The sequence below is a fragment of the Mastacembelus armatus genome, chromosome 11 (genome assembly GCF_900324485.2).
Source record: "Mastacembelus armatus chromosome 11, fMasArm1.2, whole genome shotgun sequence".
Classification (NCBI taxonomy): Eukaryota; Metazoa; Chordata; class Actinopteri; order Synbranchiformes; family Mastacembelidae; genus Mastacembelus; species Mastacembelus armatus.
Genome location: NC_046643.1, coordinates 17,041,934 through 17,069,604, shown reverse-complemented (window position 1 = coordinate 17,069,604; position 27,671 = coordinate 17,041,934). Strand labels below are relative to the sequence as shown.

Below are 27,671 nucleotides of genomic sequence, written 5' to 3'. Positions count from 1 at the left end.
TTATACTGAGTATAATACTTGAGCAAATGCACATTTCCACCAGAACATGAATAAATAAAATCCCAATCAAGATACTTACAAAATATTGGACTCTTGCCATAAATATATAGTGGTATTTGTTCCAGGATATTCAGTGCAGGTGTAGCAACATGGATGAATGCACAGAGGCTGGGCCCTTTCGTAAAGCTTTATTTCACAGATCCCCTGTAACAGGAGGCCTAGGCAGCCAGGCTCATTATACATTTACATACACTGTCTGTGGCCAGTCCGTACACTGCTCCCCATGTTAAATAACTCAATAATTCAAGACAAAAACAACACGCACACATTGTTCAACTTAAGATAACAGTAACAATATCATAGTGACGGTAATAATAACAACCATTGTCAAATATTATGTATTTTCAGGGTTTTATACTGTATTTTCTAAAATTTGTTACAGTCAGTCATCTTTAAGGTGCACCATAAAATCTGCATGTGACATTTCAGTAAAACTTGACAAATGTTGCACCATAACACGCGATAAAGACAGAGAATACTTGTTGTTGCACTTTTTTAAAAACATATTTCAGATGAGTATGTTTTTCCAGGCAGCGTTTAACTCTTCCTCTCTACTCCTCGGCAGATAATGTAGATGTGAATTCAGCGCACGTCAATGTTTGTTTGGCACACTATTTTCATAAGCCGCTGCGGTGTGGCATGAATCTCGTAGCTCAAGCAGAGACATAAGGCTCCATGGATGTGTGTGGACTCACAGGACCTCTGCAGGGAAACAGAAAGACAAAGGTACAGCGTGAGACCCTTTTCTATGATCACAGTCTTATGTGGTGTGTCCTGTTACTGTACCTGCGACATGCTGAGGCTTCATAGAGCCTGTTTTCATCAGGAAGGGCTCTCCACCCTCAAATGCCAGGATCGGCTCGCTGACCAGGCCGCTCTGTTGTTGACTGGGGTTACTGCTTTTCAGCTGAATGATCTCCTCATAGTCTGCTGCCTCTCCATTGGCTGAGAGGCCATTCTGGTGAGCAGTTACCTGGACGCCATTTACAACAGGACCAGACACACCTTGTGACGGGCTGAGCACAGCTGCACCAGGACTCTGCAGGCTTCCAGGTGCTACAGAAAATATAGATACGTTTATAAGATGTTTAGCAACTCAACTGCTTGAAGACATCCACAGTACATCCCTCATTAGGATGAGGGTTGGCAGTTACCTTTATTGAGCTCTGTGTTCTTGCCGTTGACCTGTGGAGAGGCTTTGATTTCCTTCTGTGGTTATAAAGAACAAACAAACTTCTGGTATTAAAACAAGACGAGAGGAGGTTTAGTTTCTTCGAACTTGTTTAATCCCACTCACCTTATCTCCTGCATCGCTTTTCCGAGTCCTCTTCATGATCTCCTCAAGGCGCTGTGCAGATCACATGGACAGATCGGTAAGTTAGCTGCTGATGTTATTTAAGGCCAGAACGTACTGGCATGAACTTCGAATGTGACTTGTGTGACTTTCTGAAAGGTAAAGATGTTTTCCTCTCCTTGTCCTCACCTTCTTCCTCTCCAGCCGCTCCTGCTCTTCTTTCTGGAAGTGTTTCTCCCTCTCCAGGCGCTGACGCTCAGCGTCCTCACGGGCTTTGGCTTCAGCCTCCTCCCTCTGAGAAAAGGAAACAAAAACAATATGAAACTTACAAAAGTTAACACACTTAGTAACCCCCATTCACACAGATGCACCCATCTGCTACACCAGGTTTGTTTACTGTGGATGTAGAAGAAAACCGTGACCACCAGGGGGCAGCACATGCTCAGCCTGCTCTTCATCCTTCAAGCCAGTTGAAATTATCTTAGTAACACCATTACATGCATCACAGGGTATTTAGACTCTGCACCAACCAAGCAGATATCTTAAAGGCAGAAATAAAATCTAAATTTATGATGTGTGCATAAATCTCATCTGCTGAGAGCAAAATAACTGCAGCCTGCTGTTTTTATAATTTTCCATTTCACATATTCAGCCACAAACTTTTGATTTTATTGACAGTTTCAACTGCAGAAATCACAACACTTGAGACCCTATGAGGATGCTCTCGTCTTGAGCTAGTGCACTGTCAAAAGGAACAATGGTGCAATTCAGGGTAAAAGTGGAATCCAGCATAGCCGAGTGCTTCAGGCATGTCGTCCACTGACGCTGCTTATCTGACTATGAGCCCACTGCAGAGCCGAGCGTACGACACAGAGGCAACACAGGCCTGTCACTATCTCTGCGATCACAATGGCCCCCTCAGCCTCTGCTCATCACCACTATGGAGGTCACCAGCTGGCATCTGCCCGGCCAGACAAGAGGCCTCTGACTGTCAGGGCTCAGGCCTGACACACATCATCCGTGACAGCAGCACTCTTCTCTTTTAATCTGCAGAGGCCAGACAGTCATGGGGGGGCCTGATGTTTGGGCACATGTACAGTCCCCCCACCACCACTGCCACCAGCACCGCCAGCTCCTCTGCATTAATCTGCCCAGATGGTAAGTGGGTTTACCGCATGTGGGGATCACAGGGATTCATGTTGGTTAATGGAAAATTAAAGGGTTTTCAGAGTATTTACAGTTACAGATGATCTGTCTCACTGATACCAGAGTTTGGGGGTTTGATTCCCAACAGAAATCAACAGTGTGTTCAAGGAGTTTTCAGTGAGTTTTAATTTTGTTTTCAATGAAATAACTGAATCAAAATTCAGCAGGTTTTGTGTTCGATTGGGATCAATGAATATCATTGATCCCAATCGATTAAAAAGTGTCCCCAAGATGAGACAAAATGTTTAGATATTTCTGTTTCACTTTCTCTTCCATTCTCATCCACGTTTCCTGATCACTGACCTGTCTCTGCAGCTTCTCGTTTTCCTCCTGCTCGGCTTTGGCTCTCTGCTGCGCCACCTTCTCCTCTTCAGCTTGCTGGGCTTCGTCTCTCAGACGCTGCTGCTCGGCCATGAATCGAGCCTCCTCCTCTCTGCGTTTCCTCTCCTCTGCCTCCCGGGCCATAGCCTCCTCCCGCAGGACCCTGAAAAGATGTGTGCAGCAAGAATTAGCAGAATGAACAGCAGGATCTGGGCTTTTAAATCAGTTCAAACACATTTTCTGAAAGAATCAGATAAGGAGGAGGTGCATTTATGACATGTCATATTTCCATGTCATAATTAACTGTAATATTCTGACCTGTTCCTGTACTCCTGCTCCAGACGCTCCTGCTCCTCTCTCTCCCGCTGCTCCCGGGCTTGTCTGCGTTTCTCTGCAAGGACACGAGATGCCTCCTCTGGGTCGTTGGTGCCTGCTGAAGGTTTGCTGGCCGGTGCCACTGGATTACTGATGGAGGTTGCTGCAGAAGAAGGATCTGAGGCAGTCGGCTCTACACTTGGCACAGCAGGAGAAGGTGCTGACACAACCGGTGGGTTGAGGGAAGGAGGTGTAGCAGGTGCAGAAGACACCACAATGGCTGGAACATCACTGGAGTCTGTCAGAAACATGACAAAGAGAAGACATATTGTTACATGTTACTGTATTGTAGTTGTTGTTTATGTTAATATGTTTACAGCTACATTATAATGAGCTACAAACCAGTTAATAAATGTTGAATATGCAGGTTAAAATGTTACTGAAACTTTGATAATTTCACATACAGACCTGAAAATGGCAGAATTACATCTTTAATCAAATTCTTGTATTCTAACAGCACTGAGCTGCACTGTTTTCTACGTTATAAATGATCTATTGTAGTGTGTTTTTTATATTATAGTATCATATTATAGTATTATATTTTTACACACTGTAGAAAAGGCCAGTATTGGCATTAGTGTCCATAGAACTACCCAGTCCCATCTCTTACACACACACACACACACACACACACACACACACACACACACACACACACACACACACACACACACACAGTGCTCGTGTGTTCACACTGAATTTACACTGCAACATGAATGTCAGCCAAAACCTCCAGGTCACCTTGACGTTTGGATATGGTCTCCATGGTAACAACACTCACTCTTTTTCTCCTCAGTTGTTTCAGGCTGCTGGGTTTCCACGGCGACTGGAGTGACCGTCTGGGGCTGTACCCTGGCAGGCGTCTGGGCCCGTTTAGGTCGAGCCTTGGTCCCAGAAGGAGGTGTCTTTTTGCCAGTGGGGGTCTTGGAGGCTGCTGCTGGCACCAATGGGGACAAGGGTCGACTCTTGGGGGCGGCAGGTGATGGAGGTCTGTTTTTGGGCTTCGGGGTACTGAGGAGCAGAGAGGAGATTGGCTTTTAAAGTGAAATACAAGCAGGAGAAACATGAGACACAAGGAGAAAAGAAAGAGTGTTGGTGGCAAAGGATTTCATAGCCATCAAGGGGAAGGTCATGTGGACGACATGAGTGACTCTGAAACTCTCCATTCAGTCACCATGACTCTTTGGCTGTAGGGAGGTGTAATGTGAGAAGAGGGGAGGTAGCAAATTATCTTTTTTCCTGTGAATCAGTCAGGAAAACCCCATTCTGTCTCCAAGCTTCACACTCTCACACAAACAGACGCGCTGTTGGCAGATCGCGGACTGAGTCTTGTTTAGTAGTTAGATTACAGCACATTACACCATCTGTCAGACATTAACCTGCTCCAAGGATAAAGCACGAGGACACATGACCTCCCTCTCCCTCCATCTTTGTCTATCTCCTACATTAACTAAAGGTTAAAACAGAATTCATTAAGGATTTTCCATGGTAAAATTAAGGGGTATAGTGCTCAACCAGACAGTACCTGGTCTCTGGCCTGGATCTGTGGGCTGTGGTGCTGGGTGATGACGTCTGCCTCTTCTTCTGTACTTTCTCTTTTGTTAGAGCATTCTTCTCTTTTTCATTCTCCCTCTCCTTGTCTTTCTTTTCTTTCTTCTTTTTGTCCACCTTGAAGAAAGAGGTGACAGAAATAAGCAGGTATGACCTGAGGTGAAGGTTTGTTAAATGTCAATCTTTAATATGATATTTTAAATCAAAACCTACTGTACATCTTTAATTTGTTTTGACGGGTGATAATTCTTTGATTTGTCACACTTTTCACATTACGTTAGTCTTAGAAAACATTGATTAGTGCAGCTTTAAAATTCAGTTTCCTGTTTTCAAATGCCATTTTAGAAACTTTTCAACCCTTAGAAAAATCTTACTGAGATCATCTTACAGAGATGATAGATAACACCACATCAATTTACAGAATGCTGATGCACTTGTATGTGCATATGAGGGTCATTAGTATGTATGACTTACCGGGGTGGAGTTTCGTCGGCGCTGGCGCTGGGTGATGTCCGGCGTGCTGGCAGAGGAGACCCTCCAGCGCTCAGCAGTGTTCTGGTGTGGGTGGTGATGGGAGCAGGCGTTCAGTGGGCTGGCAGAGGCTGAACGGGAGCAGTGGTGAGAGTCTGAGTGAGGTAAACATGCAGAGAGCGGCAGCAGGGCCAAGGTCAGGGCCCCTATGCATATACACACCATGCAGAGTGATAAAAAGCCTTGCAGTGAGGCCACACAATGTGTTACAAGACCATAATTCGGAGATGACAGATAAAGTAGTGATAGCTGAGATTATTTTATATTTTTTTGAAACAAATTTATTGATTTCATAAGCATAAACTTGTTTTTACTGTTACCCCATTTCCCCTCAGGAATAATCTGGACAACCACATCAAGTAATTAATCCTTAAAGTCATTTACTGAAAAAACATATTCTTAACTGCTGTCTTCAAAGTCAAGCATTAACTGTGAGCAATATCACCACATGGTTGTATATAAAATCACATGCATGAGAAAGAGAAAGACTAGAGGTGTGAGAAGAGGATAAATGTGCTGGATGTTATGGACCAAACAAGCTCTTTTCCTCTCTTTAAGTGCCCTAAAACGTGAACTGAAGAGGACCATGTGCAGTAGAAAAATGAGGGTGGGTACACTGAATCTAGTTGGAGGCTCACACTTACAAGAGTCGCTGTTGTTGAGCAGGGTGGCGGCGCTGCGGCTACGGGCCAGGAAGGACAGCGTTGGGGTCATGAGCCTCTCCACGATCCGGCTCTCCCACGGACTCAGACGCAGACTGCGGGCTGACACAAGAGGGCGCTGTCAGTGTCAGGTTACTGTCAGAGCACACAGCTATACACCCCATATGAAAACATACAGTCCATACTCGTCTTACACACTAAACAACCTCATATCTCCTAACACTCACCCTGCAGGAGACATATCTGCTGACAATGCTGCTGTTCTTCTCTTGTACACACACATTAACACAAATATTCACACACACATAGAGAAGAACAATCTCACTGGTTGATTTGGTCATCAAGAAATGGAGCCAAGGAACCAAACTGTTACCAGACCATTATTGAACAGCACATTCAGTTTCATTGTTAAATGTTCTCATGATTTGAACTTGAATAGAATTTCAAGCATTTTTGGTTTGAAAACACAACATTACTTATATTAGATTAAAAAAAAAACCTGAGTATCAGTCTTTAACTTTTGTGGCACTGGTTTTTGGTTTGATTGGTCATAACATTATATATGAACATTCAGAAAGTCATATACAGTGGGTCGCGAGTTTAACTAGAGTAGATACAAGATGAACTGAAAAGATGTGTGCTAATAATGCTGTGAATGAGCCCTTACTGCACTGGAAAATGTGTCACAGTAAAACAACTAAGCCAGTTTGTAAACTCTGAGTTTACAAAGACTAGAATTGTTTGCTGCTGGTGGTGTTTTCTAAAAAAAACCATCTGAACATCAGAGCTGATCTGACGTGTTCAACCCATTTCATGATCTCACAATAAAGAAACAAGACCAAAAATGCAATAAAATCCAACTAGCCATAACTGTTCTTTTACCTCAACTCACTGAGGTTTCAAACATCCAGTGAGATTATTACTGCTACCACAAAATGTTTGCATAACTCAAATCCAGTCTGCCAATCAGACACAATCAGACTCAGAGACAGAAAATTCATACAAGATGAATGACTGAACTTTAGCCTGCATGTTACATCCAGAGCCAGACAATGAATAACAACACACAGAGCTGCAAACCTACTCAAAAATACATCACGCATAAGCCAGTGTGTCTGTTTACTCGACTTCACTCAAACCCAGAGTCGTGCAAAGGCCTTTCAGTTTCTGCTGAGTTCAGCCTTAGTGCTGTTTGTCCTATAAACTATAGACATCGCTCTGACCTAAACCCTGCCCAATATACAGTCAATCTGTTATTGAGTGCCATGTGATGAAGATTCGGCATATATGACTCCCAGCAACAGCAGGATGTATGATAATTGGTGGAAAAAAAACATGTACACTAAAACCATTCTCTCATGAGCAAAACAAACTCAAGTGTCACAGAATAAAGTGGCTTTTTTGTTAGAGTTCACCAACATCTTTGTTTCTAACAGAAAATATTTGTTAGGAACAATAAAGTCTGTGTATAAATGTTTATAAAGTGCAGAATAAATACTAGAAAACCCGGAAACAGATATAGAGGGAAAAAGGGGGCAGATAGAGAAGCTGAGGCCTCTCCAACAATAGATGTATCATAGAAACAAACACTGCATGGCAGCATTTTCAAACTAAGTTTATACCTGAAGACAGTTTGTCAAAGGTTATGGTGAAATGTTTACTCAAGTTCAGCACTTAAATCCAATTTTTAGGTCATTTTCTCTGGCATTTCCATTTTAGTCTGCTTAGTTCTCTACATTTCATAGTAACATTTTATGTTTTGTTACATTAATTTTATAGTTATAGTTACTATTTGTATTGGAAATAATGATTTGCTTCTAAAAATTTAATTTCATATATTGAAGTATCTGTCATACGTGTGCACAATGAAAGTGGTCTCAGTGAAAATAGTCAGTAACTTAGTTAGTGCACAGTTGTACTGGAGACAAAAACATACAAATGAGTAAGAGTAAAGAAGGCACTGTCTCAACATGAGATCTAATGACTTATGACACACTTATGCAGTTTGTGTGGATTTTCTGTCTCTTATGACCAAAACCTCTACTGACAATCTGCCATGCAAAGATGTTTTTTAGTCGCAGCTCGACCATGTGTACTGACGGCTTCAGCTTCTTCGAGGTACTGAGGAGCAGAGAGCACAGAGCTGCCAAGAACGACACTAGGTACGAGAATTTTAGTGTTTACAAATTTGACAAACACTCTTTGTATCATAAACTGGCCTTCACTGTACAACAGCACAGGCTGTATGTTGGATTGATCATTTTCACTACATCTTTTCTGATTAACTAACAACCCCACTACCTCCTGTTGCTAGGCAACAGTGGTTTCCCTCCACCTCTTCTTCCTCCAATGCGGCAAGAGGAGGCTGAGCTGCTGCCTGGTGATCACCTACCTAGAGGTAGATTGATGCGCGGATCTATAAACGTCAGCTCACCCCACACACTATTACTGCTTCACTGTGCAGGTCCCAGTGACAGACACACCAGCTCTGATAATGAACCTGTCTCTGCAGAAATATGATTCAGCTCCACATTATCCTTTCATGTGCCTGCAGCGTCAGATCATCGGTATTAGTGATGATCCAGCACAAAATCTGAACTGCTACTGTGGCAACAGAGAGCTGAACTGCAGACTGCACTGTGGACGATATGATCTGTAATGACAAACGTTATGAGGCGTAATGATCTGAGCTGGAGACAGTGCTGCTTATGTACAAATGGCCACTCAGGAGTCTCATCAAATGAGCTTGACAAGTTATTTTGAATATTATATTGATTATTGCTGTGTATTAGTGCTGCCATGATACTAAAGATGTGCAGCTTCTTATAATAATGTGAAACGTTTTCCATTTTAACATGACCATTGTCACAATATAACAAGGTATTTTTCATTATATTACCACATAATTTCATGGTATCAAGTACAAAATATTCTGTTTTTTCAAGAAAACTTTCTTATTATATCAAAATATGATTTGATGAATATGTATTCCCAAATTTTCTTAGTGCTTCTAGTATCATGGAGGCAACGTCAGTCAGTCCACCACCTTGGTACAGACTGAAGTATTCTAAAAACTACTGGTTGGCCTGGCATGATAGTTCACCAAGCAAGAGAGGCTTCATCTTTATGTAAACTATGACTACGTATTTATATATAATTAAACATATAACCAAAATGTAATACAATGCAAACTATAATATCCACCACCACTACCATCACCACCACCACACCAAACCACCAACAGTAAATTGGACGGGGACAACCAAAGAAAGGTGGTGTGACAGGATGTGAACTTATAAGCCTGTAAAACACATAGATCAAAATATATGTCGAGGTGAAAGGGAGGCTGATCCAAAATGCAAAGGAGACTTAAATCAATGACAACCACCAACTGAAATTAAAAACCACAATGCATATGAGACCGAGAGCGTGAGACAAGTGGGGAGTAGGTGGTAAATGACCAGTCACCAAGCACAGGCAGGCAGGCAGGCCACCAAAGACGACAGTTATAATAAAAGAAAACCAAAAACCAGATTAGGGTAAGAGGAGCGGGGAAGGTGGAAGGGGATGAGTAGGAAAGGTAAGGTGGGAGGGAAGAGGAGGAAGCCTGGTGGACATTGACGTCGGGTCGTCCTTACTTCTGTTGGGGGAGTTCCAGAGCGTGGCAGAGGACTTGGACAGCCTGTTGTTAATGACAGGGTCCACCTGTCTCGGCAAGTTGACCGTGGAGGCCGAGCATCTGCCTGCACCGGAGAGAACGCAACAGACAAGAACTGTTCACAAGGTGGCCGGGGTGCAAGCAGCGGCCCCTGCTGAGGATTGATAAGAGGCTGCCGACTCCCTCGGTCTGGATCTGAAGGGACTCACCATTCTCTGAGGTCAAACTGGCTTCTCCGTACCATTTAGAGGGAGATTAATTTGAATTCAGACATGGAGGAGAGGGGGAGGAAATTTGAGGAGAGTATGGGAAGGGTGTGGTATAGTTAGAAATCACATTTAGAGTAGCTACTTGAGGCCTTTTTGCTTTTTTCTCCAAAAAAATGTGCAGAAAATATCACGCACACACTCACGGACACATTCCAGATCTTCCACAGTTTGATGGAGAGAAACTTGTCTTGACCTCAGTGTCATGAGTCCAAAAGAAGCAGCACGTTACAGGTTGAAATCGACCAACACAGTGTGAAAAGGGAAATTAGCTCACAGCTCCCTGACTGTTCACACTATTACTCTAATAAAACATTTTCATTACAGCTCCCTCGTTGCTTGTCTTTCTGTATCTGCCATGACCTTACATGAGGAAAATCAGTATTTAAAATGGATTTTTGCGATATTCACTGAAGAATAACAAAGGGTTAACATCATAAATTACTGTGTAGGTCATGTTCCTCTGGTACTCCGCCCTTATGACAGCAATACCAGCTATTTCCTTGAATTGCATCACTTGATTCAGTGAGTCATAGTCTGTGAAGCGCTGATCAACATGACGAGTTTTGTTACAAAGGGGATGCAACATACTCCTGCCTTTGTATTTTGCCTTCTTTAGCAGCTGTGGGGTTCTGGTTCTGGAAACTCACTTTCTCTGCGGGAGGTCTGGTTGAGCCCGCCCGCCCAGGACCATCTCTGCTGACGAATCTCAGCCCATGTCTTCTTTGTTGACCTCTTGATAGCTGCCTCATACCTTTCCTGGAACACCAGTCAAAATATCAGTAAATGACAGCAGAAGGACAGCAGCCAGTCAGTGTAGCTTAGCATAAACACTGTAAACAGGAAACAGACTCTGTCCAAAGTTTAAAAAAGTTCACCTGCCAGCAGCTATAAAGCTCAGTATTTCTGTAAAACTTTTTGATGACGACAATTAATGCTAACCTGGCAGCAACCTCACTGTGACAACAAGGCTTGAAGTCTTCCAGCTGCCAAGAAACACTCAAATCCCACAACTTGTGCTTTTTACCTTACAAAGGTATTGTGGGTATAATTTAAAACTCTGGACAGAGATATGCGTTTCTCACCGATGCTGTAAGCCAAGCATCTCATACCTCTTCTGTAGCTCCAACCCTAACAGATACATGATACATACTGTACAATCTTCTCACAAACTACAGCACAAAAGCAAATAAACACAGTTCCCAAAATGTCTATTTTCCTTTAATAGCAACTGAAATGAAACAATTTGCAGCTTAAAAGGGAAATAAACCTTCAGTAGAACTGTCAACATCCCATAGTTATGTGTAAACTTGACAAGATGCCACAAAAAGAAGCTTTCATTTTAAGATGTCACAAACCAAAGAGGTTAGGAACTGTGATCAATAATTGTTAACTCAAACTGCAGCCAAAGAAAAATCTATGCTCATTACCGCTGGAAAATTGGTTTGCAGCCAATAGTTGGCTTCATGACTGCGGTTTAAGATGGGACCAAATCCCTCTTACTCAGACAATTTTCCAGTGGTCAAAATTGTGTAAAGCATTAAGGTTCACATAAACACTGTTAGAGTGTTGATTTTTCCACCCACTTCAAATAAAAAGAAATATTTTTAATAGCAGGACAATGTTCTGTGTCTGCAGTAAAGTAAGTGTGTTTGGATATTTGCCCCTGGGCAAGACACAGTCAGTGTTATTAAAAACACGCTTTGTAATTGTATCAAATACTTAAATCATCATTTCTTAAATACAAATTTCATACTTGGATGGTTTTGAGGTATTAAAGCCTGAGAAGTGGTTGTCATGCATTTTTCTTACTTTGTTCTTTTCTAGTTTCTGTCTCTGTTTCTCCTCCAGCAGAGCTCGACGTTTCTCAGCCTTCAGTCTCTGCTCCTCCAGTTTCCTCCTGCGCTCCTCCAGCTGACTCTCCCTCAGGCGTCGGGCCTTGTCCTCCTTCTCCAGCCACTGTGCCTTCTTCGCCGCTGAAAGTAAACATTTTTAAAATGTTACCGTGATATAACCAGGTAAAACCGACTGCATCTATGGTTCAGAGAGGACAACACATATATGAGGCAACACTAAAAACCAGATGATGATGTATAAAAGCTCGATCAAGCTAAATTAAAAGTTTATGTAATAATGTAATATTTTTGCCCAGATTTTCTTCTTATGCCAATTATTCCAAAGTCAACTGCTCAAATGTAACAGTGTAAAACTAAACTAAAATAACACTAAAATCTGAAACAGATGGAAGACACTGTGTTCATTACACTGTGATTCTGACAACAGTAAATAAGCAGAAGCTTCCCGCTGTGTCTTCCAGCAGATTGACTTCTTCTTTGAACATATGCTGCTGTGGCTCATTTCTTTGAGGAACAATTAAACAGCACTCAATCGTCTTAAAGTAAACTGTCGCCCTGCTGGACAGCAGCTGTTTCACTCGCTCTCTTACACTATAGATTTATATTTAAATATGAATCTTTTCAGCACAGAGTTTGAACAATGAAAAGGTCAGGATGGAAGATGATGGTTGGTTACATGCTGGATCTAACCAAAGAGATGGCATGATGTCTTTTCTCATGTTACTGAGTTAGACAGCAATAGAAATACTTTGTAGTGGACTGATTAGCTCTGCAGGGATGGTGCAATGTTGGAATTTTTGTGAGGCAAAGACGTGTTTTGTATTTAGTTCAATATTCTGTGGCTCATCTTCTCTAATGAGCCCAAGAGACACACAAGTCTGAGCCTCATCCACAATGACAAAGCCTTCTTCACTCCTCCATAAATCCAATTCCTGAAAAAAATCCAATTATGTCTGCATTCTGTTCAGCAGAATTGAAAAATATGTTGGCTTGCTGCATGTGAGGCTGCTTTTCACATTCTCATTACTGCAGAGATTTGATTACAACAAAATATTCAGCATGAAGCTACTTTTACATCCAGGCTCAATTTTTCAGAACATTCTCTGGTTTATTTATAGTTTAAAGGCTTAACATACAGTCAGCATTATGTTTAGTGATCTACACGCCATTATGTGCCTACTGTTTGCAACCTATTGCATACTCCATGTGAAGAAAGCCTTAACAAACTCATCTCAGAGCAGCTAAATCTGAGTAAACCTTGAATATTATCACTAAAGAGGCAGCACAATTCCCCTCTAACTGTGCTGTGGCTGCAGCATGACTATATTATTGATGATAATGAAACTAGTAATTAAATCTAATCTGTCTAAGAGGCCTGGTCTCAGTTCACGGTAATGACTGCTCATTTTTCACGCCAAGTGCCTTGAGCTCAGGGAGACGTCTCTGTAGGGAAACTCCCACCAAGATCTTCCCTGATTCACTGTTCAGGCTTTAGTGTTCATCCACAGAGAGTAGCCTTGTATTTGAAAATGTGATAGAGGCTTTCATGATTTCAACAGTGCGTTCAAAAGAGGAATTTTTATTCTGCAGCCACAAAGTGTAACCATGATTATAGATGTAGGACATGCATGTTGGATGAGAATACATAAATTCAAAACAAAGATCAACTTCACATGAGCAAAAACATGTAGATTTAAAAGGGCTTGTAAGTCTCTACTGAATGACAGCCAGTCAATCAAGTCATAAAAGGAAGAAGAATGGCTGGAACAGGAGGACGTGGAAGAAAAGTTTATTGTTCCCAAAGGCATAGCTGCTGCAAACGCTCAGGGTTTTAGTGAAGCCTCTTACCTTGCAGCTGAGTTTGCTGTTCTGAGAGTCATGCAAGGAGAAACAATGAGAGACATCAATAACCGTCAGAGCAGAGTGACAGAAACAGGGAACTTGATAAAAGGTTAAAAATAGACTTGAACAAAAGTTTGTGCATGCATGAAGTTAGTGACAATAAATCCACGCTTGATGCAGCACCCCCCAGTATCAGTAGGAAAATCCAACTTGTTGCAAGTTTGTGTTGCAGTATTTAATAGCAGTGTTACTTTATCTTTTCTTACCAATGTATCTGGCCCTCTCCTCTCTCCGCTGCTTGGCAAGTTTCTGTCGTTGCTCTGAGCTCATTGAATCTGTGAGGAAAAAGAACATTGCTGTGGCAACTGGGGACACCCAGAATATGCTGCAACAATTATTATATCCTGTCTGGCCTGAAAGCCTCTGGGACACATTGCTCAAAGAAGCGGTAAAAGTTTTAGGTGTTTGATGATTTGTGTTGCTCTTTCTGCCTAAAACTGGGCTGTGAAAAGTCGTACACACACTGTTGAAAAACCGGGAGCCCTGTGGCTTGGTCTTGGTGCTATGTAATATATACGCAGCGTATTCTCAACCAATCACGGAGGACCCTGCAATACTTCAGACCCGTCTCCATGGCAACCTGAATTTCCTCCCTCCATCCTTCCTTCCCCACCTTGCAGCTTCTTACATGGCTTTGGCCCAGCTGATGAGCTGGGGAAAAAAAATCTCATTAACCAGAAGGTCCCGTCCCACTGTGACGTGGTTCCCTCCTCCACCTACCCCCAGTCTCTCTCCAGACTGTACATCCTGTCTCCCAGCAGCCAATGATGACTTGCCTTTAGGCCACAACCATATGTCTGGTGTGAATGACTTCAATGCACATCAAAAGTTATGTGAAAATCATGAATCATTTGAAGTTTCACATGTGTCGATTTAGGTAAAATTACTTTAGGCCCATTCTTATTTAAATATATATGTGTAGATGTGACTCTTGTGCGTATATTGATTAACAAAAACCTCCACAACACTACCTTTCTTGGGCTGAGGGCTGCTGCTGGAGCCCGCGGTGGATGGTCTGACATCAGTCTTGGAGGACTCATCTGTCTTGGTTGGGGTCTCACTTTTGGGGCTAGAGTCTGTCTTAAGAGACAGGTCTGTGATGGCTGAGTCTTCTGGACTCAGATGGTCCTTCCCCAGAGACTTGTCCTCATTCTGAATGGACTGAGACTCTGTCTGCAGGGGCAGAGCTGGAGGATAGAAAGAGAAGGAGACAGCCTGATTAAGACATTACAACAGTGTGTCTGCTTAATTGCTGTCACAGGTGTTTCTGTCTAATTTGTGACGTCGTGCTGGTGTGTCAGTCATAGTCAGTGTGCAGTCGTCACGGCGTCTGGCTCCATTTCTGACAAACCTTCACTATAAACCTGTAAACCTTCATTAACACTCTCACCTCATTAGAAATCATTAACATCACTTTCACATGCAATTCACAGCTGATCTGCATCAAGACGCTACACTCCCCCCTCCGTCCCTGAAGGTTTGAGTCTCCTGTCAACAGTGTTAAACACACCAGCAGAAGGTGAGACTCTCAGCGTGGGTTTTTATTTGAGGAGTGCAGCTAGAGCAACAAATAAACTAAAAAGCCTGAGAGGCTAACAGCCACATTGATTTTTCCTGTCGGGGGGAAGATGCACACACTGGAGATTGCTCTGTAAGATTATTTTAATTTTCTTCCCTAAAAAGAATGTTTACATAGTGATTATCATGGGGATAATTAATACTGAAATGGCTTAATTATCCCCACAGAGCCACCTAGAATGATTTAAAAATCCCCTGACTTCAGTCTGAGGCACAAAATAATCCCAGTTAAGACTGTCAGGGTGCGTGAAGAATTTACCACTGACTCAACATTACGACTTGTTCAGATACATTTTCAATAACAGAGAATTAGTCAGCAAAGTTTTATAATTACATAACTGCTAAATCAATGAGTAATAATGCCAAGTATCTTGTGATTTCATGCTGATCACTGTAATCTAGGTTTTAAACTGCAAGAGATGTAAGAAGAATGAATGAATTTTAACCCATTGTATGGATCCTGCATTTCCCATAATGCCTCTTGACAGCATTATTTTAGACTCTGCTTCCCTGGTAAATATGCACGTCTTCAAAAATCCTCACATTTTCTCTTTTGGTCTAGATAGAAATATGACAAATGAGACTTTTGGCATTGTCTGGATGACTTCAAATACAATTACACTAATTAATGCCTTTCTACATATTGCATGTACATATTGTAGATATTGTTATACAGCCAGAGTTTGTAATGCAGGCGTAAGGTTGGTCAAACAATGAAGGCAAAGCAATGGCATCTTTAGGCTGTTCTGCAGTTTTTTGTTTTAGTTTTTTATGTGGAATAGGTGCAGCATATTTACAGAGCACATCAACACGTGTGGCTTTCACTCGCAAATCAACTTGTTTTTCAGTCCTCTAGAAGCACAGAAAACTATTTCCAGATGCTGTGCAGTATCTCTTGATAACTCAAATCAAAACAACAGTTATCAGAATCATTTGAGATGAAAATTTCAGAGCTATATGCAGTATCATGTTTTATGTAAACATCTTGAATTATTTCAAAACGTCTCTGCATGACCACTGTCTCAACACTGATCCGGTTATGAGGCCAGACTTCCTGACCTCTGACCTTTAGTGAAGGATGACAAAGAGTTTGGAAAATGTTTCAAACACATCCTGCTTTAATCACTGCTCTGCGTCGGCCGTCTTCTCAGCCTCTGCCTGTACCTTCATCCCTTTCTGTGTGACTGTCACACTGAAGAAGTCAATGACAAACTGCACAGAGCTGCAGTGACGCATCGAGGAGCAGGAAGAAGGAGAAGGGACAATTTGTGCTGTTCAACAAGGACATGTGGAGAGTGAGAGGAGAGATTTATAGAGAAAGGAGAGCAGGAGGACAATGAGAGAGCAGAAGTGGTGCAGCAGGCTGTTTTTATAATGACGAGGAGAAACGGGAGTATGGGATTTAAAAAGACAAAAGGAAAAGAGATAAAAACAGGAACAGTGAGGCACAGAGCTGCAGAAATAATGAGCCGGGAGCTCAGATATAGTAGGGCAGGAAGGTGAGATGCTGGAGGCAGGAGGCCAGCTCTCCACTCGAGTAAGCCAACAACGGGCAGATGGACCGTGACGCTCTCTGCGGGTCCATCCAAACGCTCACCGAACCACATAAATCACAGATTAACACTGGGCTCCTCCCCAACTGCCCCCACTGTACTTCAGCACAGGGCTTAATGCACAGGCAGCACTGCAGAATACTAATGGAGGAATAATAGGATATGAATTAGAGCCCCATGTGTGTTTAGATGTGAGAACAACTTTAAGAGAAAGGATGCAGGGTCATGTTCAGACAGGATGGCACTGCTAAGACCTGATACTGAAAAAAGGATTAGGATTTCACAAGAAGAGGATTGCAGTGGTCCTCCTTACTTGAGAAGATTATTTATTCACAAAGTTTGTTCAGTTTCCAGCCTTTTATGGCTGTAAGAACATAGTGAATCTAAAGAGGAAATGATTACACTCACCAAGACCACTTAAATTCAAAAGAGTTTTGGGGTGGGGAGGGGGAGGCATGTTTGGTAGGTAGAAGGCTGACAAGACAAACATCTTTTAAAAAGCTTATTATCAAGTGGTTCTGATTAAACTGCCACCATGACACTGTCAAAAAACACGACCATCCCGCTGCTCCTTTGGCTCTGACACACTTGTACCTTTGTAAGTACAAATATTTTCATTTCAGAGATGCAGGACTATTGTCATTGTTCAATTGTTTGACTGTTTGGGTGTAAAGAAATGTAGGATATTATGTTTTTTGTGCTGTATCTTGACTAGTTTGGAACATCACCAAATACCTCTTATGTCTAATGTGTGTGTGTGTGTGTGTGTGTGTGTGTGTAAGCCTTGTACCACTGTGATAAGCTGCACAGCTAACCCACAGAGCACAAGGCAGCAGTGCTAGAGGTGAGATCCCTCCTCTGACTCTGATTCATGTTGCAGAGTTGACTCAAACTAGTCATTACAATGGGCGCAGCATGGGTGTGGCTGTGTGTTAAACTCAATGATGAAATGACATATTCCACCTCTTACAAATAAAAAGTTTCACTTATGAGCAATAAAACAAATGTTAGTCACGATTACACAGGTAATGCAGTTGCAGCTTATTGGGATGTGGCATCCTGTAAAAGCAATTTGTCGCCACAGTCTCACTGTCAGTGGTGAATAAAGGTGAAGAGAAATGAGTCCCAAATATAATATTTGACATGCAGCTCTTTTAAAGAGGCGTTGTGATTACAGGTCCTTTTAAATGCTCTTTTTGGCTGAAAATTTCGATCAAGGGTGATTAATACTGTACATGTATTAGTCTAAATCAAAGATTTTTAAAATTGTGTGATTGAACATCCACAGTGGACCACAGGAGAAGAGAAGGGGAGGAAATTAAGGTGCTGTTAAGCCCTAAGGTCCAGGTTTCTAGAATTGATGTCAAGGCCACACTACATCTATAACAAACATGATACATATTTAGTTTCCATGTGGCTGACTCTGTCATTATATGACAAGAAAGTCATTATTGTCTATTACTGTCTATTCAACAGTCATCAAAGGTGAAATCCAACACCAACAACTAACAAACAACTACTTATTACTTGTGCAAAGTTAAACCACAGTATTAACTGAAATAAGCAGCCTTAATATTAATGGGCAGGTTTTCAGTGGTGTCCTCGCAACAATAAAAATAAAAGTCCACACAGCCTTGAAGTGTCCTTTATCACATGCCACGTGTGACAGGCTGCATTTAACACAGAAACACAAATTCAGCGTGATGTTCACCATCACTGCCTCACGCCCTCCTCCCCCACGGCTTCTCATCCCTCCACAGCCATCTCAGGTTTCTGTGCCACTGTGACAGACTCCGGGACTATAAATAGCGATAAGCACCATACTGAGAATGTCGGCCATAAAAGGGGCTGGCTTCTGTCGAGGCACCTTGGGACGGCACAGTGACCGCAGCCAGCATGTGGCGCACCAGATTTACTGCACAGCCAGGGCAGGAAACTTTACTCTGTTTGTGTTTGTGCCACATTGGCTGGTATAATCCAAATCCATCTGGGGTAAAATCTGTTTAACTAATAATAAAATAAAACAAAGAAAGCTGTCCAAAAGAGAGCCAGTAACCTGCCAAACTAAAAGGCAAACTTAGCCACATGAAATTACAGCTGATTTTTACCAAAGATGGTTTGGTCGTTTTCATGTGCACTGACTAAACCGACAGAAATAGCGAAGTGGCAATTGCATGATGAGGTTTTCAAGTATCTATGAAAACAAAAGACAAAGAGCAAACTCCTAAAAGAGACATATTCATTCATGTGTGTTTTGAAGAGTATTTTCCAGGGAGATTTTCACTTGTAAACTAAACAACATCCAAAAGAAGAAGCTGCACTCAACTGACAAGACAATGGCTGCAAGGACAGTTGTGGCAACAATTTACATTCAGTGCATCTGGTCTAACTGGGCTGTCATACTGTATGCATATTTACTAAAAGAGAGTGGATCTTTGGGTAAATTTCACTTACCAATCAAGCATAGTCAGTGATGCATTTTTATGCCTCTGCATTGAGTTTAAAGGTACAATATGTTGGAAAACTGAGATTATCTTGTGATCTGATGTATATTCTTTTAAATAATTTCTAGGCTTTAATATAAATAGTAGGTTTTCGACATGTCTTTTAGGGAACATTTGTTAAGATGTTTCTCTGAAGTGCTATTTATGAGTTTGGTTAACAGTGTGTACAGTAAAAAGGAAAAATATTAAATGCAAACCTCCTTTAAATCAGTCTTTGTTAAAAAAAAAAGATCAGGTCAGACCTCCATGTGAAGCGGGTCACCCTCTTTTGTTTTGTGCTGCTACATGGGAGATCCAGTGTGCAAACTCATGTGTGTGTGTCTGTGATGAGTGGGACATGTTGGATCTGGGTCAGGCCAGCCTCAGGAATCCCTGGCATTCACATTTCTCTTGCACGTGTTTACAGAGCAAATGTCTGTCTGTTGTGTGTCTGCCTGTGTCAAGGAGGGAACTTGGACAAAATCATCCAAAAAGGGAAGAGATTCAATGCTGTACATGTAGTCAGAACAAAAGGATAATATCTCATTGTTTTTACTTTCACAAAATGCACAAATAGACCAACTGACTCCAGGAATTTTCAGTATTACAACCAAAATCAGACATTTACAAAGTGCTAAGATCACTGAGTGTTTGATGGTTCACAAATGTTTACAAATGTCAAGGAGCACAGATGACCCTAATGGACGTTTACACCATCTTTTCCTCTGTGGATAGAAAAAACGGAAATGCTCCTGACAACAAGCGTCCACACCCCAGGGAAAAGCAGAGGAAGAACATTCCTGGGACTCTGGTGCAACAAAAGCTAAAACACTCGTCTGCAGATGGGGTGTCATGAGAGCTGGCTCTATGTGAGGCATAAAAACGTTCAATCTACAGGTTTTCACATCAACAGCAGGAGAAAATGTATCTATTATCTGATGAACAAACTGAAATACGACTTCCTCATTTCAAGACAAACAACAATCAAATCAAGCAAAAAGTCAGTGAGTCCAAAATCGAACATATGTGCTGCAAAAAAGCTCGACTACACAATGTCAATAACACAAACTGCCTCTGAGGGCACAGGACAACTTCATGCCAAATGAACTAATGCTGCACAGACCTTTGGACCCCCACCTTTCTCCTGTTACACCGTGAGAGGTCACCAGACCAACAGCTGTGTTTATAATGAGTTCCAGCAACAGCAACAACATGGACAGCTACCAATCACTGGCACAGGAGGAAAAATACTTTTTGTCTGCAGACAAGCCTTAAATTTAAAGCTAGGTTTCAATTACAGACCAGTCACACGCAAAACGAATGTAAGCCAGTGTTCATGATTATGCTGTTTTCTTTCTGAATTCATGATTTTAAATCTGGTTTAAAGTGAACTTAGCCGACCGTTTGCTAAGTGACACCACTCTTAGCTAATGTGACTATACCTATCAGGTTTTATGTTCTCACACAGCAAGTGATACATGTGGCTGATTTACTATCAGAGTAAATTTACACTAAAAATTGATGAGTCAGTTGAAAACATGACAGGCTATTTAAAGTATGAACCAAGTATTGCAGAAACAGTCTGGGTTTTGACTAAAAGCTAAAATAGATCCAGTAAATGGTGAGGAAGAAGGCATGATGTTACTCCTCTGCAAACCAGAGGAATCTCCAGATGCTTTTAACCACAAAGAAGTGGGTTACCCAGTCACAAAGATGCAAAACAGAGCCAAGCGTGAATCATATATACTGTAGATGATCTATTATTCACTATTTCCTGCTTCTCTTTTCAGCAGATTAAGATTGAGGCTAAAAATAAGGTCAAAGGTTGAACAGCAAGAAAAGAAATACTGAACCATTTCTGAGAGCAGAGAAAATCTTCTTTTGGGGACAGAGAGAAAATAACTGAGGCACAGCTTGTTCTGAATGAGGCTTTAGTCAGGAAGTTTCACTTCCTCATGACCTCATCATTAGGTCATCTCCACAACATATCAAAGACAAGCAGGGCACAAGATGTAAGTAATCAAGTTACCACTGAAATATGTGTCTCTGTAGGAAGAAGATAATTATCTGAGCAATAACAATAAAGCTTTTGTGTGGTACAAGCCTGAACTGTCCATCTATTTTTTCAACTGCTGACTTAACAACACAAGATGTGAAAGGTCACGCTGAAGTACAGCAACTGCTTTAAGAGAACAAAAGCTAGAAGACAAATATTAAGTGTAGCACTAACTCTTGGTACCAACCAAAATGTGTCCACCATGATCAATGAATATTTGGTAAAAACAAAGGTGTGATGGAAACATTAGAATCAGGTACATCTTGGAGATCGCGGCTGTCCCACCAAACTGTTGTTTTGGACTCATAAAGTAGGGCATAACTGTGTCTGGCTGACTCACGTTGACCTGGCAGCATGGTGAGGTGTGATGATGGGCTAAGTTTAATCTGGGGTCTGGTTTCAGTTCTGCAAGTGGTCGACATTGCTTCCAGCCTGTTTAGAGCCGGTCAACAAACAAAACTGAAATAAATGAATCCATTCCTGCGTTTTATAAATGCCACAATGAAGTGGATTCAATAACCTCCACTCACCAAAATCAACAGGAAGAGGTTACAACATATTACCTGTGTTGGTTTTTGTTAGAAAAACATCAGATGTTCATTGATTTTAAAGAAAAACCAACATGCTGCAGGACAGTGACAAAGCCTCGTTGAGGTCAGACATGATTTACTGCAGAGCTCATCATCAAATCCACCAACGAAAACCTGTCAAATGTAAGCAGAACGCAATCAAATAAAAAGCCAGAGGAAGACCTGACTGACCTTCGTCTTCCAGAGAAGAGCCTGGAAAGGATCTTGTCAGGAAAATAAAAGGGTACAATAAGCTGCTAGCTGGGTCACCACTGATTGGGCAATGGAAAAAGTGATGAAAGAATGAAAATAGAAAGAAATCATCTGACACACTACATGATGATGGCTCCTCACACAACCAGAAGATGTGTTCTGTGTCTCACTTTGTTTGGGAGAATTTATTGTCAGATCTGTCTAAAATAAAAAGGTCAATCTAATACATCTACATGTTTTGTTTAACTAGGAGTGTTGCTGTCTTGTCTCCCAGATGAAATTAGGCTGCAGTCGTACAGTCTGCATTATCCTGGTATTAGAGCTGTGGGTCCTGTGACTGAGATGTTGTGTGGTGAGTGTGTGAGTGTAAATTGGCATCAAGGCTGTTACATGCACACGAACACATATAAGCACACATACACTTCAAAGCAGGAGTGGGAGCTGCATCTGGTAGTCATTCCCCTGAGGTTGGACTCACACATAAACAAAAACATCCAGTAAATGTGGAAAGGCATCATGGGTACAGTGGGACAGTACAGGGCAGAAACCAAACAGATCTATATAAACGCCAATGATGCTAAAACACCTAATTCAAAGAAAACTTTGCAATTATAAAGGAAGAAATTTGAGCTTATGAGGTCTCCTTTGCACCAAGCACAGCTACACATCACTGTTTAACATTAAAAATAGGGGGGGAGGGATAAATTCAGCTGCATTAATACTGATCAATTAAACTTTAATATTTAGCCCAGTGCCTGAGGAAGTAAAATGCGTGTGAGCTGCAGAATAAAAGAAAGAGGTAGGGGATAGATGAGCTGGAAAGGCCTGAAGACATAATCAATACTGTAGACTCTAACACATCAAAGTCAGTCCACAGGGTGAATATTTGAGCTGCATTCAAGTGCTGAGCAGCACAAGACTTAAAGGCCAAATTCATGTAACTGTTCCAGTAACTAGGGCGGGATATCAAGCATCAATACTCTCATTACAAACAGAAATGTTCGTGTAGCACAAGTATAAAAAAGTGTTGAGTACTGAAAACTGAGGGTTACTTTAATTAAATCAAACAGTCTTGCGCAAGAAAGGCTGATACATCGCTATAAGTATGCCAACAAAAATACTGCTATGATATTAGTATTTGGCACTTGTGTAATAGTATTGATTTTTCAGAAATAACATTGAGAAAAAAATTCTATGTCCAGCTTCTCAGCTAAGATTTTCATCTCTGTCTGTTTCACTGTGGGGTCAGAAAGTGAGAAAATGAATCCAAAATTAAAACAAGTTATTTGCAGCTTAACTGTTGAGGAAAGGATAATGTAGTAGTACATTTAAATTTTTATTTTAAGTTAATATATATACAGTATAATCAATGTATATTATAAAGTTATGCATTGATATGATTATTTATTATATATTTGAGCTCTAATGAGACTGTCTAACTACAAAGATCCCTTCTTTCTGGAAATAACACTGGTATAAAGGCCAGAAAATGGTTAGTTAGAATAAGTGTTTGCCCCTTTTGTCAACTCAGAAAAAGTAAGAATATGTCTGCTTCTAATTTCTCTTATTTCTCTTCCTACATTACCTTTAAAATAGTCTCTGTTGTGTAGAAGAAGAGTAGGTGTTACTACAATGACTCTAATCTATAAAATGGGATATGACAGCTCCCTTTATGACTAAACTCTGCCTCACACCGTCCTCTAACAGGATTATGCTGCAAACACGATTATTAACATTATCATCCCATTCACTAAATCAGTTTTTTTCTGGGTGCGAAGGTGAAAATGACTAATCTGTGCATAAACTCTCAGGAAGCTACATCCTACTTTATACTCAGCAGCAGAATAGAGAGCTTCCTCTCCTTTCCCTGTGCGGGCGCTGGCGTCATGGCTGTGATTTATAGCATGTGGACACAGGGATCGCTGACGTGGAGCATGGAGAGGAGTGCGCTCTGGCCTCTTCCTTCTGTCTTCTTTTTTTTACAGATCCACTCAAACCACAACAACATGCCCAAACCCAGTCTCCCTGTCCAATATCTCAGTCATTCTAGCCAAAGTTTCCACACCTCTCACCAGCATCTGAGCCCCCAGGCCGCAAATGAGACGCAGTTGGCAGAGCAATGAGAACAAAAGCTCCAACTAACTACAGGAGCTAAAAGGAGCTTTGCTTTTTGGCTTTTGAGTCTTTCGCTTAAATGTTCACAGAAGCCGTATAAAAAACTGAGTAATTCACAAATGAGGATGGTACGTTACCATAGTTCTTTTCAGCTACTAGAAGGTCTACTGAGACTCACAGTCCCACCATAAACAGTACCTTAAAGCTCTTTGCCCCTCCCATCACACCCTGTTGATTACAGCTACGACCTGAACTACAGATGCCTGGTTGTGACAAACTATACAAATGCAGCCTTCAGCCCAAAACTAGAGTTAGCTCCCTGATGGGTCCTGGCTCTCCAGCAACGTTGCAGTGGCCATGACTTTGGTTTCTGACCAGGCTGGATGTTTGTAATGACTATTCACAGTTTAAAAATGCTTATTACGAATGACTAAAGATAGAGGCAAACCAAACCAGGGGGATGAAGCTTTCTAGGCCAGTATCTATATTTCCAGGCTGGCTGTGATCTCAAAAGTGTGGCAAGAAAAAGGCACGCAGGGCCAAAGGGAGTGAACGTCTCATGATCACTTCCATAAAGGAGCATTTAACTCTAGAGAGCAGCAAGGCTGGAAACATTGGTCCTGTGGCAGTGCAGACATCAGGGAAAAGAGAAGTTTGTACATTAGAAGGAGCTGCAACATGTACTGTAATTTAAACTCTAAACAACAGAAGAGGTTTCGATCTGCAATGCACAAAAAAGTGCATTGTCTCAGCAAAGGAAGCTGGTGCCACTCCTATTGTGAACAGCAAACAGAGAGTCTTTGAACATGTCATGTCTTGGAGAGGCTTGGTTTGACTCCAGTCAGAAAGGAAGCTTCTAGCTGTGTTTCCTCAAAGGAAAAACCTCAGCTCTGGGCTTTTCTGCTCAGACTGTATCGTCAACCCTAAAACACCAATAGAAAGAAAAACAGGCCCAGATTAAGTGGCAAAATGTCACTGATTGACTGGTTTCAGGGATTATGAGGGATGTCAGGAGGGGTAAGCATGTGTGTGTGCAGGAGGGATTTTGGTAGTCTACATGCATTAGGGGCTAAACCAAAGGTCTGCCAACCTTAGACCTGAATAAATCACTGTGATATGGGATTATGATCGGCAGCACAGTTATGCCGACACACCAAACTGTAAAAACAAACCTTAGCTGATTTTGCTTTTCTTTCTATCTTTACTAGAATGAGACCCACAACTCTCAGAAAGGAGTCACAGAGAAAGAATTTCTCTGTTTATCTAACACCCCTGCCTTTTTGAACATTCAGCATTCCTTATAGCATCACATGCTGATCAAACCTGCTGCGTGCTACAGCTATCAATGCTACCAAAACATGCTTTGTTTTTCATCTTAGATCACTTACTGATGGGTGGATTTGCTCCAGAGCTTTTTAAAACAAACTCTGAAGAATTAAGAAAAAGTCTCCCGATTCATCCGGGAATCTTGACAATCATGCCTCAAAAACATACACAGGATGAGACCTTCCTCCTGTACAAGCAGCATCCTGTTATATATTTACAAGGACAAAGCCTCATTTTAAAAGTCTACCAGTGTAAACCATTTTAAAATCCTGACATCACTGCCTGACCAGTTGTTTTGGTTCTATCATCAGTGCATAAAGGCAAAAAATAAAGAAAAAGCGATTGTTTCTAGAGCTGCCACACAGACACCGACACGTACATGACAGTCTGACGTTGCAGCAATAAAAACCTGCTGCAGACGTTTCTCCCTGTATTGAATCTCCACATCAAGTGGAAACAGGGCCAGGGCTGCCAGTGAACACAAAGTCACCTTCTGCCAGCACACAGGTCAAAGGGACATGTACCGTGTGTGAGGGAGGAGTACAGAATAAAGCTTTCTCTCAACTGTCTTCACATCACAATAGGAATGAGACAAGGAATAAAGAAAACCAGTTTTAGCCACTACCACAAAATATAAGACATTAAAAAACACAAGTCACTAATATCAGCTGCAGAATTATGAGGATTTTACTTCTGCAGACGCATCTGAGCTGCTGAAGTGCTCTTGAGCAAGAAACTGAATCCCAACAACAGGAGGAGATCAAAAGGACAGAGGGAGGTGATTCATATCTCATTTATATTCTGAAAACTGTGATTGTTTTCTTTCTTTTGCAGACATCTGTTTTCTTTTAGCTCTCCAGTGTCAGGTCTGTCTGCTGATGCATATGGGCCATTTTTCACGCTGTGCACCACTGTCGTGTTTGGTAATGGAGACCACAGCTCAGTGCAGCATTTCCACATCTCTGCTCCTTAGGACCCGCCTGTTAGAGACGCAGGCAGCCCGCTGTAGAGGAATTACAGCGGTTTGCAAAGACGGACGAACACTCTGTTTTCTCGGGTTTTAATGAGGAGGAATCTGATCTGCTGAGTTTTAAAGCCCAGGAAGGTGTGATCGTGAACTAATACAGACGCCGTTTCACTGTGATTAATAGGACAGATCAAGAAATAAAACCCCCAAAATAACAGAATAATTAGAATCCCACTTCCTCCTCCCTGCTGTCACTTTAATTTACAGTAGCATTATTAGTGACCTATATTTTTATTTCCATTGGATGTAAGATACTCACATTTATCTGTGAGTGTCAGCTTCTCCTCGAAATTACGCCCAAGCTCCTTATAATCCATGGTTTCCATTCAGGCGGATCGCAGTCCCTTCCCAGTTGCTGTCATTCCTCAGAGTCACACAAGTACAGGAGATGAAACTCCCGGTACAGCTCGCCCAAACACACCCTGTGTATATCCAACTGGAATGGAAGAAAAGTGACCAAAATGTTACCGAAATAAAAGAAGATCCGTCTGAAAACAGCGGCGGGAGTTTAAAATGTCCAATTAAAGTAACTTGATGTCTTGTTAAAATTAGAGAATCCAATCCAGCAGGTCTATAGGTCTTTAGTGGAAAATCTGCAGTGTGAGAATAAAAAGCTTCAGTGAGTCACTGAGTCAGGTTATACACCATGAAGAATACTTCCGGACACAATCTTCAAAATAAAATCCATCTCCATTTTCATCAAGTATTTAGATTTTTTAAATCTGACCTCAGGATCTATAGAGCTTTCTGCCGCATGTGTCTGTCATCTTCATTTAGTTTTCAATGAGACAGCTCAGTCATAACCTCACGATCCTGCAGGTTATGTCTGTCACAACTGAGCAAACTGACATAGAAGAAAACGACATGCTGGTGAAAGTCCTAAACAGAAAAAAAAGTGGTGCATGTGGAGATAACTTCTGTTGGACACAAAGTTTCTTTTGCAAGTTGCCACTTTTGCACAAAAAAATAAATGATTTAAATTTGCACAGAAAAACTACATTTAAAAAAACAATAACGCAATTATAGTCTCATAATTGAATTCGGTTTTTATTTTGCCATTAGTTAGGCC

The 27,671-nt window shown here is 41.5% G+C and overlaps 1 protein-coding gene across 5 annotated transcripts; it reads right to left on the bottom strand.

Annotated features, from left to right (window-relative positions):
• Positions 1–173: 173 nt before the first annotated feature.
• On the bottom strand, positions 174–27,239 carry LOC113126270 (MAP7 domain-containing protein 1-like). Of its 5 annotated transcripts, none has more exons than XM_026300231.2 (17): positions 26,862–27,239; positions 14,654–14,869; positions 13,889–13,957; positions 11,737–11,900; positions 10,575–10,683; positions 9,639–9,743; positions 5,983–6,102; positions 5,282–5,433; positions 4,782–4,924; positions 4,038–4,267; positions 3,200–3,494; positions 2,864–3,044; positions 1,544–1,648; positions 1,358–1,408; positions 1,215–1,269; positions 847–1,116; positions 174–762 (listed from the first exon to the last, which is right to left on the bottom strand). In XM_026300231.2, exons 1-17 carry the CDS (start codon positions 26,926–26,928, stop codon positions 752–754), a joined length of 2,343 nt encoding a protein of 780 aa, XP_026156016.1. In that variant the 5' UTR covers positions 26,929–27,239; the 3' UTR covers positions 174–751. The 5 variants fall into 5 exon arrangements, with proteins under 5 accessions (XP_026156016.1, XP_026156017.1, XP_026156020.1 ...); XM_026300232.1 differs by having other exon boundaries at positions 5,282–5,409; positions 26,862–27,238; XM_026300235.1 differs by lacking the exon at positions 26,862–27,239 and adding an exon at positions 24,387–24,470.
• Positions 27,240–27,671: the final 432 nt, after the last annotated feature.

Excerpts from the sequence above, each read along its gene's own strand:
- LOC113126270 (XM_026300231.2), bottom strand. The coding sequence starts at position 26,928 with ATGGAAACCATGGATTATAAGGAGCTTGGGCGTAATTTCGAGGAGAAG. Across the intron at positions 4,925-5,281 it reads GCCGACGAAACTCCACCCCG|GTGGACAAAAAGAAGAAAGA; the intron begins GTAAGTCATACA and ends TCTTTCTTCAAG. Across the intron at positions 1,649-2,863 it reads ACGAGAAGCTGCAGAGACAG|AGGGAGGAGGCTGAAGCCAA; the intron begins GTCAGTGATCAG and ends TCCTTTTCTCAG.